The 12,042-nt window shown below is 45.9% G+C and overlaps 1 protein-coding gene across 1 annotated transcript; it reads right to left on the reverse strand.

Annotated features, from left to right (window-relative positions):
- Nucleotides 1-697: 697 nt before the first annotated feature.
- Nucleotides 698-10,653, reverse strand: si:dkey-8e10.3 (serine/threonine-protein kinase SBK2). Its single transcript, XM_064300622.1, is given in 5 exon segments — nt 698-2,697; nt 3,188-3,274; nt 3,379-3,485; nt 5,778-5,948; nt 10,453-10,653. Coding segments are annotated over 4 exon segments (1,032 nt in total). The 5' UTR covers nt 5,926-5,948; nt 10,453-10,653; the 3' UTR covers nt 698-2,007.
- Between the last annotated feature and the right edge of the window lie 1,389 nt (nt 10,654-12,042).

The raw sequence follows: 12,042 nt of genomic DNA on the forward strand, positions 1-12,042 counted from the left end.
TCCCGGGTCTGCTGACAGGTGACCCGGGATAGTGTGACGGCTTGAACGATGTGTACACACCAGGGCAAGTAAGTTCAGACCCCGCGCCATAAAACCCCCACAGTTTGCCCTACCTCCTGCCCCCCCCCCCACCCCCCACCCCCAAAGTCCCCAAACCCTAAACCCGCTTTACCGAGCACAGCTCTCGAACCGGAGACAGCCGCTGTGATTTGTTTCTGGAAGAAAAAAAAAAAAAAAAAAACCTAGAGAGTGGAATCCATCAGTGCCGAGCCAGCTGCAGCAGATGCCAGCGGACGGTTTGAAGGGGGGGGGTGGGGGGGGTTGGGGGGTGGAGTGGTAAAAGAGTGCGCTCAGTAAGGGGGTGGTAAGAGGGTATGAATCACAGTGTAGGAAGCTTAAGATGGACAATCGCTTCCCCAGGGGTATTCGAAGGTAAGGGGGGTTTGAAGAGCAATGAGCACGGCTCGTTTTTCATTTTCTTTTCCTTTTTTGGTGGGCCTGCATGGCTGCTGCTTCTGTTAGTTCGACTTCTTTCCCAGGGACCGTTAGACCCAGGGCTGCGTGAGCTTTCATATCTGTGTAATCGACTTAATCCATCGATTAAGTGCCAAGTAACAACAAAAACCAGCCGGGCCTACCAGGACCAGGAATGAAGATCGCCGAGCTACACTTTATAATAAAAAAAGTCAACATCGAGGCAGTGAAAGCAGTTTCTTTATGTAACGAGCACCATTGTACCCAGCACTGTGTGTCTTACTGCAGAGCCAGTGGGCTCTTGAAATCCTCATCAACCTTGAGAACCATTTTGCCGCTTCACATTTTTGCTAAACTGAGATTACTGCCAAGGGTGTGCAGCTGTGGGGCGACAGATCAGGAGGTAAGACCAATTGTCTGGCAGTCGGCGGGTTGCCGGTTCAAACCCCGCCCTGGGCGTGTCGAAGTGTCCTTGAGCAAGACACCTAACCCCTAACCCCTAACTGCTCTGGCGAATGAGAGGCATCAATTGTAAAGCGCTTTGGATAAAAGTACTATATAAATGCAGTCCATTTACCAGTCCATCTGTAACCAGGCACATGAAAACTTTTTGTTTCTTTATTGTCGGTTATTAGAGTCTGTGATTTATCGTGCATTCACACAGCCTTAACCTATAGTGTTAGCAGATAATTCACTAGATCGCTGTGAGGACAAGAGTGTGCACTGTAATTCAAAAGCAACCCAGTCTGCACACATGCAGTGCGTGGAAGAATAACATCATTTACAAAAGAACAGATGCAAAAAATAATAACAATAAAAAATCTGAGAATATACACGTGCGCATCTACAATGCACCCACACCGCAAACGTAATCGTCAACATCTGTCCATCCGTCAGATTTCCAGATGGATTTCTAACGGCTACCTGAACTCTTCTGACTGATCCCTGCGATCTCCCGTGGCCTGTTCCCCGCTGAATTTCATGGTGTTTTGACGGCCTTTGTGCTATTAATACTCACCTAGCATCGAGAGCCCGTATTTACAGGGCTCTAAATTTAACTGTATACGAATGTTACATAAGCTAACGCTATTATATCACGCTGAGAGGACAGCACCGGCTTGACACTTTGATAGACTTGTCAAACGGCTCCTACGGCAGCGTACCGCAGGAGCACGGCTGGAGAACTCTCTGCTGTGACCGCTGCCCTTGAGGACGTGGCGGTCAGGGGTAATGTGCTCACAGCTAACCTTTAGGTACCCTAGCCGCGCGCGGTCTTTGGTTTCTGTTTTTGGGTTGGACGGCGCGTCCAGATCAGATCAGGTGACTCCCTGTTTTTCAGTTTCCCCCTCGACTTCTCTGTGAAGGGAGAGAGAGAGAAGCAAGCTCTCTCCTGATAAGTTTTAGAGTAACCCTCTCTATTGTTTACAAAATAAACCAGTATGAGAGCCTGGGAAGGCGGGTATTAGCTGCCTAATACTGAAATTCCCCCGGGTTTTGGGGGGGGGGGTGGGGGGTGGGGAGAGGGGGGGGGTTTCAGTCCGCCATTTTAACCGAGCCGCTCCGGCGCACGCTGAGCGTGGCGCTGGCGCCGGCGGCGGCGACCGTCCCGTTCTCTCCCGCCGGTTCGCCGGCGTCCGTCGCCCGCGCCACCCAGTCCCGGTCCACGTAGGCCTTGACCCGGCCCACCCCGCCCCTGCGCCCGGCGTCCGGCTCCAGGAGCTCGCCGAACATCTCCAGGCAGGCGGGCGTGAACCTCTGCCACTGAGACGGCGGCTCGGCGGCGGTGGCGGCAGCGTCGGCGGGACCCCCCCCGCCCCGCCAGTCGGCGAACTCGCGGTAGAAGTCGTCGGCGGGCGTGCAGCTCTCCCAGGGGAAGAAGCCGGTGAGGACGCAGAAGAGGAGCACGCCGAAGGCCCAGGTGTCCAGGCTGGGCTCCACGCTGAGGGGGTCCACCCCGGGGGCGCGCTGCCCGTCCGGGGACGCCACCACCGCGCACAGCTCGGGCGCCATGTAGGGCAGCGTGCCGGAGATGAGGCGGATGAGCGCGCCCCGCTTCTGCGCCAGCCCGAAGTCGGCCAGCTTCACCCGGCTGCACTGCCGGTCCAGCAGCAGCACGTTCTCGGGCTTGACGTCCCGGTGCACCAGCCCGTGCCCGTGGATGAACTCCAGCGCGCTGGCGATCTGGCTGGCGCAGCGCTTCACCGCACTCTCAGGGATGCCCACCTGCCCACGCAAGGAGGAAGAGGAGGAGGATGATGATGATGATAGTGATGTTATGATAATAACAATAGCAATTATAGTTGTCAACCGGATACATATCATGGCCGCGATTTCGCGGTATTACAAGCAGTCTAGGTTAGCCCTGAAAATGAAACGAACGCTTTCGTTTTTTCAGTCTGATTGAAGCTGCTTCTGCATTAGCATCATACTTAAGTAAAAAATCTATAATTGAATATTATGTAGCTAACAGGCTGGACATTTTTCTTTAAATGCAGCGGTAAGGGATTTATGGTTCGGGATGTTGACTTAATTCCCATATGACTGGTGTTATTTACTTGGGAAATCAAATACAGCTATTGAGACAGGAGACCAGTGTTTCAAGTAACATTTGTTTGAATCACTGACTGACTGACTCATTGATCGACTCAGTGACTCACTCTCACACTGACTGACTCACTGATTCACTGACTCACTGACGCACTGACTCGCTCACCCGCGGCTGAATCACGGCGAACAGGTCCTTGCCGACGACCAGCTCTCGCGACATTCATTGTTGAACTGACGACTGACTCATGACGCTCTGACCTCACAGCGCTCATGATCATGCTCCTGGGCGCCTCCCGGGTGAACGGCGAAGGTCCTTGCCGAGACACTGCGCAGTAGGCTCCGGGAAGGCGTCGAGGCCACGATGCAGGGGTGCTGGGACAGCCGCAGGGAGATGCAGTACTCCCGCAGGAAGCCCTGCAGCTTGGTGGAGGCCTTGGGCATCACCTTCAGGGCCATGGGGGTGCCTGCCAGGGGGACAGGCCCGAATAAAAGCTCAACTTCACATTTCTATTCTTAGTGATGCCGTACATGCAATCAGGCACAGCTCTACCCTTTATGCCACCCTATAGGCCTAAAAATAGCCCTGATTACAAGAGGAGGGGGGATGTGTCCAGGAGATAGCAATTGTGGACCCACTTAACACCCCTTAACTTACCCCCCCCTCCACCCAAAGACAGATGGCACCCAAGGTGACCACCCATGTCACCTAGAACCTGCCCTGCACCACACCCAATGCATGCTGGGATAGGCTCTAGCTTCCTCACAACCCTGACCAGGAGTTTAAAACTGAATGGATAGATAATACATATTTTTATAATAATAAATAGCTAAATAAATAAGCATCATCCTACTTTCCTAAATGTTGCCTGTTGTTCACAGTCATCTTGCATGCTTTATTTTAGCCCTAATTTGATGTACCAGATTGGCATCTTTTGGCAGGAGGGGGAATCACGACCATCTACCTTGACGGGGACATGTTCCTCTTCCAGATTGTTCATTGAATGGCGGGGAAAGTGTGTGTTTCAATGAAGTGACAGCCTAATTCGATGGGGAAGTACGTTTTGTTTTCAGAGTTATGGAGGAATGAGACCAGCCAATCTGGGATGGGGCTGGGGGTGGGAGTGGAGGGAGGAGGGGGTTAGATTCAGGCTATTTGCGTCTCAGTTGTTTCTAGTAATTATTGTTTGCTATGGATGAAGTGAGGCTGTAAGCTGCAGCATTCAACTGACGAGGTTAATTACCTACACACGGGAATATTGATTTTAAAATGCTCATCGTCCGGAAGCAATTCATCATCATCCAGAGCTCCTCAGTATGATTATGTATGCAAAACGCACAACAGGAACCTTAGTCTGTTTTCATTAATCAGAGGACACGAGCTTTATCGTCCCTAAAGACCAACCAGCCGGGAAGGGAAAATATAAGACAAGGCCCCATCCAATCACATTTAACACCCTCCCCATTAAGCTCATGCAGAATGATTTGAAATGCTTCAGCTTTATCTGGTTCACATAATAGACATGGCTAGAACATGACTGGCGGGTGCTGTGTTTAGAATAGCACAGCACATCACATTCAGGGATCGATCCCGGTACTGGAAGGAGACATATTTTTTAACTTTGGAGACTGGACTTTGAGTATATCCAGAGAACATTTAGCTTGTGCTGGTTCATTGTGCTTATGGTGTGGTTCCCATAAATATTAATATACAATATTTATTCCAATTACCCTGGCTAAATGAGCTATGAATTGACTGAGTTCACAAACACTGGTTCACTCTAAGATTAGGTCACAGTAACACATTCCATGTAGGGACACAAGAACAGTCTTTAGCTGTCATTGATGTGCTTATCAAGAAATGTATGTAAAATGTCAGATGGCAGACTTGTTAGGGCTAAGTAAATAACTGAGAGCGGAAGTTGGCATGAAAACCATGCCCACCTCTGCCTTGGGTACCACTGGTCTTTAGCTCAACAGGCTAAATGTGTCTGTTTGGAACGGGTGACTATTTCACAGACCTACCCCTGCAGCGATGGGTGACTATTTCACAGACCTACCCCTGCAGCGATGGGTGACTATTTCACAGACCTACCCCTGCAGCGATGGGTGACTATTTCACAGACCTACCCCTGCAGCGATGGGTGACTATTTCACAGACCTACCCCGGCAGCAATGGGTGACTATTTCACAGACCTACCCCGGCAGCAATGGGTGACTATTTCACAGACCTACCCTGGCAGCGATGGGTGACTATTTCACAGACCTACCCCTGCAGCGATGGGTGACTACTTCACAGACCTACCCCTGCAGCGATGGGTGACTACTTCACAGACCTACCCCTGCAGCGATGGGTGACTACTTCACAGACCTACCCCTGCAGCGATGGGTGACTACTTCACAGACCTACCCCTGCAGCGATGGGTGACTATTTCACAGACCTACCCCTGCAGCGATGGGTGACTACTTCACAGACCTACCCCTGCAGCAATGGGGGACTACTTCACAGACCTACCCCTGCAGCGATGGGTGACTATTTCACAGACCTACCCCTGCAGCGATGGGTGACTACTTCACAGACCTACCCCTGCAGCGATGGGTGACTACTTCACAGACCTACCCCGGCAGCATGGGTGACTATTTCACAGACCTACGCCTGCAGCAATGGGTGACTATTTCACAGACCTACCCCTGCAGCGATGGGTGACTACTTCACAGACCTACCCCGGCAGCGATGGGTGACTACTTCACAGACCTACCCCGGCAGCGATGGGTGACGAACAGCACCGTTCCGTACTTCCCCTTTCCGATCTCCTTGATGACGTTGAAGTGCTCCTTGATCTCCAGGTAGCTGAGGCTCTGAGCCGTCAGCTCGATCAGCTCGTCGATCAGGCAGCCGTCCGTCATCCCGAACTCTGCCCCCCACCCGCCTAAAAAAAAAACCCCCAACAAAACCCAGTGAGCCAAAGCTGGAATCTAGACGTCAAAGAGGGGTGGATATCTACGATGAGAGACGTTTTGACATAAACGGAGTGGACTAGGTTAACCTCGATATAGCTCAGTAAATTATAAACTATGTTATATAATCAGTTCTTTCTCAGTTTTAAAAACCAGGTGTTAGGAAAGGTGTTACTTTGTGGTTCAAAGAACTTGACACCAAGACCAATTTTTTTATTGCTAAAAATAATTGCGCTAAGACAATTAAGACAAGGTGTGTGCTCAAATGCACACTACTGCTCCCTCAAGGTAAACTTGACATGGACCTCACTAAAAAAAGCAAATAACTTTCTTTGCAGCTTAATGATATGAACATGATATACTGTTGTGCTGGTGAGCTGCACCTGCTAGCCATTTGAGCGTGATCATCCGTTGACTTTTATGTGCACGGGTCCCTTCCTAAATCAGCCGTTACCACGTTAGCATGGAACGCTCGCAGCTGTCATGCTGTTTCGGTGGATCTGCCCATGTGTTCCACACCGAGCTAATTAGCTGTGCATTGTGGGAGGCCTGTTAGGGCAGAACACCATTGGCTCCGCCCTACCAGGATAGGGGGGTTTAAGTGGGGGGGGGGTGGGGGGTGGGGGGCGAGATGGGTCTCTCAGGTTACTGAACATGTGTCCTTCCTAGCACTGTTCTAGGCACTTACAGGCTAGCGGTTATTGTTCATGAGACATACTGCCTTGCTCTCATTGTCGACGGTACTGCGTGAATTGTGAAATGGAAGAAGTCGCTAGCCCGTTGGTAAGCGCGCACATGCTCCAGTGCTTCTTGTGTAGATATAGGTAACGCAGCAGTAACTACAGAGGTGATTATGAATTTGGAGGAAAAATAGTTTGTGTATTTGGGGAAGAAAAAAAAACAGCTGATAAAGCGCACACAAATATTAAAATGAAACTCCACAATGCTGCATATCTTGCGTGTTGGTAACTTTATTAAATTGACTAATAAGTGTACCAAATAGCAAGACAAGCAGCATTGTGGAGTTTCATTTTATTAGCGTATCTGGGGAAAAATAGTTTTAAAAAACAGATTCTATTCACTGTGTTACTGTATATGTGTGGAGTATATGTGGTAAGTATGTTGATAACAGTAAACTAGACATACAAGCTCATGAGTGTTTCACACAATACTAAAAATTATGTGCATGTTCAATTTATGTAATATTACATAGAATTGCCATAATAGTCTGTTATTGGCAATATTGCATGAAAATTAATATCTCCCTTTTATGATACTCAAGATACACATATATGATGAGCCATGGAAAAGTATACAAATCTAATAATGAACACAATTTAATAATTAAGTATGTCATATTAGGTCATACTACAGTATCAATACATGACATTATTGCCATTTAGCAGCCTTAGCTTATCCAGAGCAACATTGTAATTTTATTTATTATTACACAGTACCCATTTATACAGCTGCATATATATTGAAGCAGTTCACAAAGGTACCTTGCTCAAGGGTACAATGACACTACATGGGAATTCAACCTTTAATTTAATTTAAGTCCAGTTGCTTAACCAGTATTCTATACTGCGGTCCATATTGGTCCCATACAGAATATGCTCTACGTGAATTTAAAAAATAATAATAAAATAAAATCTTCATGCATCGGTTTCCTTGCTTTACGTTTTCATTACAGGAGTGCAATATTAATTATACTTTTGTCTGTGTTCAACACTGGCATAGTTTATCACTGATACTTCAGTAATTCGGGAAACCTACAAAGCTTTCTGTGTGTGATGTGAATATTCTGGTGTGGGTCTGACACCGATACAGCTGCTGTGTCTACGCGTTCCCCTTTATGTCCCGGGGATGTGAGAGGAGAGAACTGCCTGAGGTGCCCTACACACCTAACCCCCCCCCCCAAACCCCTTAATGAGGCTTCTGCACTGTTTCAGCCCGGGGCGTCATTTCAAGGTTCCACAATTCTACATTTTCTCTGTTTCTTCTTTCTATTTTCGTGGAGAAAACATGAAGTTAAGATAAAAGAAGAGGTTTACATTTTGACTATGATTTTTTCCCATACGGGTCCCATTGGGGGGGGGGGGGGGCAGCTGCTTCATTAAGTGGTAGAGTTTGTCGTATGTATACGGGGGTTGGGGGAGGGGGGGGGGCTAATGCCGTGTGTGACCCACTGTGGATCCCCCCCGCTAATGAAATTAACCCATAATAGAATAAAATGTGATATGTGATGCAGACGGACTTATGGAGAGGTGATCTGGAGGAGATGATCGTGTGTCACAGTAAGCCATATGACATTGTTGCTTCTGATCGTTTCCATAGCTACCACACCTCAGGAAGCTGGGGCTGTTTCTCTGCCAAGACTTCTCCTGAGATGCAACAATATTATATAACGTTTTCATTAGCTGTACCAATAAAACTGTATTTATAAACTATCTGCATGAAATGTGTTGTAGTGATAATATAAAAGAACAAAATTAATATACTGTACTTTAATTGTTCGTTGTAACTTTCTGTTTATTATGTTACCATTACTTGCCAGTATTTTTTTACATCTAAATTTAGCAATAAAGTGCTTATGAGAAATTACAAATAGCATAATAAAATATTCACTCTCTATCCTAAAGCCTTTTAACTGACATGAGCAGCACACCTTGGCTTGATGCTAACATTTTTAATTTAATGTGCATTTTATGTGTATTAAAATACAGGGTGTATTTCATTTTTCTCCTGTTTTATTTTCTGTTTTTTCTTTTTTCACCACAGCCAACACAAAAAACAGTAAAACTCAACAAACATCCCAGCTGTCTGAACCATACAGTACGTGCTAATGTTAGCCACTGGCTTTGAAATTGATTTAGAGAGTGACAAAAAAAAAAAAAAACTTACAGTGATCTAATATGATCTTAGGTTACCTTAATATAGAATAATGTACGTACATTTTAGAGAGTTGACTAACTGGCTAAATATTATGAGAGAGAGTTTTATTATTTCTCACCCCGAATTCAGAATCCGGCCACAGAATTATTTTCATAAACGGCCATTCTTTTCCTTTCTGGTAATTTGTCGTATTTGAGGTTGCCCCTCTCTTTTCAAAATGAAACGGTCATTCCTCATCCATCAGATTCAAATGAATCGTGTACCTACTTTTGTTCAACGATATTTCTTCAGAAGGTTGCTGTAAATCATTCTGGAAGTGCTTTTCTGTAATATCTCCTGTGATTTCTTTTAACATACTATATTGTTTGTAGAAACTGTATTTTAAAAAAGGTGATCTTGGACATAGAATGAAAGGGAAACATTGGAGGTAGAATTTGACAGAAAATTTTAATAACAAATTAGGTAGAATGATTATTTACATTTAAGCCTTTGATTACATTTGTCTAATTTCACATTTTTTACGTAAATAAAAAAATTAAGATTATAGCGTATTCTATTTTGCTATAGTTTGGTAACCATGGTTTATTGTTGTTTTTTTATTACTTAGATTGTGCTTCATGGAGGCGTATTTATTTTTATTCACTTTTTTAGAAAATCTCATTTTCAAGACACAACGGATATCATATACATTTGCTTTCTGATCTCCCTTCCTGCTTTTCACACATTGTGTTTGACTCTGCTGCTTCTGTTAAGGTGTTTGGTCAGCCTGTACTGTTCTATGTTCTCTGATATATCATTAATAGACATTTGGCATGCAAAGAAATATATTTAGGCAATGTTTCATTCAGTAGGACATAGTTTCTATACAATAATAATGACAATAATAATAATAGTAATAAAGTTCACTTAAAGAATAAAATAAATTATCATACATATATGTGCAAATATTTGTGCAAAAACAGTTTTAAAAATGCATCATATATTTATGCAATTATACCCTAATACCGCAATTGGAATAATCAACACTATTAAAATAGCTGACATTGATAATTACTAATACATTTAAATAGCCACATTTTAACACCATTTAAATCATACAATTAACAAATCAAAGAAACATGTCCACACATTTGTCCACAAGCACCTACACACACATACACACACACGTAAAAGCACTTACACACACTTCTGCGCACACACATGTGTACGTGCACTGACACACACTCGCACGCATACACGTGTACATGCACTTCCACACACTCACGCACACACACACTCACAGACACATACACACACACTCACACTCCCACACACACGCACACACACACTCACGCACACACACTTGCGCGCACACGCATACACACACATGTGTATGTGCACTTACACTTACACACTCACACACACATGCACGCACTCACTCACTCACACTCACACACACTTACTCACTTACACTCACACACACACACACACACACACTCACACTCCCCCTCACTCACTCCCACACACACGCACACACACAGTAAAACACTGCGCTTGTCTGCCGTGTTGCATGCGTGCGCTAGTTAGCCGCGCGTTCAGTACCTGCTCCGTGAGTCTCTCTCTGTGTCTGTCCTTCCCTCTCTGCGTAGCCCCTGCTGTTTGGCTGGGCCGGTCAGAGCTGCCGACAAGCAGGGTTCCAGAGCTCGCCCAACAGCTGATAGAGGTCTGGCTCCAACCAAGGGCACGCACTGCGCTTTATATGGGGAGAGCACCTCCACCGCTCGGGCCAGATTAAATGCGCCAACGCGTCTGCCCAAAACTGACTGTGCAAACATGGAAACGCGCATACACACTGGCACACCGCCACCCCCCCCCCTCCACTCACGCCACCTTGACAACCCAGCATCTCCCACCCCACCACGTACTCCACCACCCAATCCACCATGACAACCCAGCACCTCACCCCCCACCACCCACTCCACCGCTAACCCTGCCCCCCACCCCCACACATCACCATCCACTCCACCTGACACCAGCACCCTCACCACCCAATCCACCATGACAACCCAGCACCTCACCCCCCACCACCCACTCCACCGCTATAACCCTGCCCCCCACCCCCACACATCACCATCCACTTCACCGTGACAACCCAGCACCCTCACCACCCACTCTACCATGACAACCCAGCACCCTCTCCACCTACCTACATATTAACCAATCTAGTGGTTTAAAAAATAAAAAAAACGTATTAATAAAACGCAACAATCAACACCTATTTTTCTTTTTTTTTATCAATAAAACATGCAACACATTTTGTGGGAAATTTAGCAGAAGTTTTAACCGAAATCCCATTTAATTTCTTCCATATGTGGGCAATGTGCAGAAATGCGCCTAAGTTGAATGACAGTAGCTAAAAGCTGCAGTAACATCCAATCGAACGCGTTTAGGGTTACAGTCACGCGTGCCTGTGAGAGCGAGCATCATCGGACGGGCGAAATCAGACATAAATCTGACACTCGAGTCCACATCTGTGCCGTGGAAATAATAAATGGGATGTGCTTTTTAGCAAGCTGCCGCCAGTTTCCAGGAATTCATGGGAAATATAACTTTGCCCGGGTTTTTACAGTCATGCATGCAATTACACACAGACAGCAAGCTTCACGAAACGGCATTTATTCTAATACAATGAATCAATGCTGATCGATATGCATCTTATAACGATCTTTAGTAGGCTGTTTTCTCTTCGTGTCTATAAGGTTCTGTGTTTTATAACTGGATTTCTTGTTATAATGCTTTTTTAAGCTATTGAGTTTAATATCACGCTCATCTTAAAAAGTTTCCTGCTCTTGCTTATAATGACTGAATTCTTTTTGCTACTTTTACCTGTTGGTCGACTGAATTTAATAGTATGTTTATACTGGTTGTGTAGGTACTATGTGCGGTTAGAAAATAGATCAAAACATTTTTAGCTTAATTTTTTTAGATATTTTCCCAAACATATCTCTGGAAATACAATGCGAGAGGACTTATTCTGCACAACCACGTTTTTCAATCCCTGGTGCCTTAGAGAGTCTGTGATGAGGCGACACTGGGGTGGACATTCTGCAAAATAAAAAACCCACTGCAAGGAGAGTTTTAACCAAGGGGGGCCTGCAGTAACGTGTGACTTATGTAGAAGTTGATGGAAAG

This window comes from Anguilla rostrata, chromosome 11, assembly GCF_018555375.3.
Source record: "Anguilla rostrata isolate EN2019 chromosome 11, ASM1855537v3, whole genome shotgun sequence".
In the NCBI taxonomy this organism is placed as follows: domain Eukaryota; kingdom Metazoa; phylum Chordata; class Actinopteri; order Anguilliformes; family Anguillidae; genus Anguilla; species Anguilla rostrata.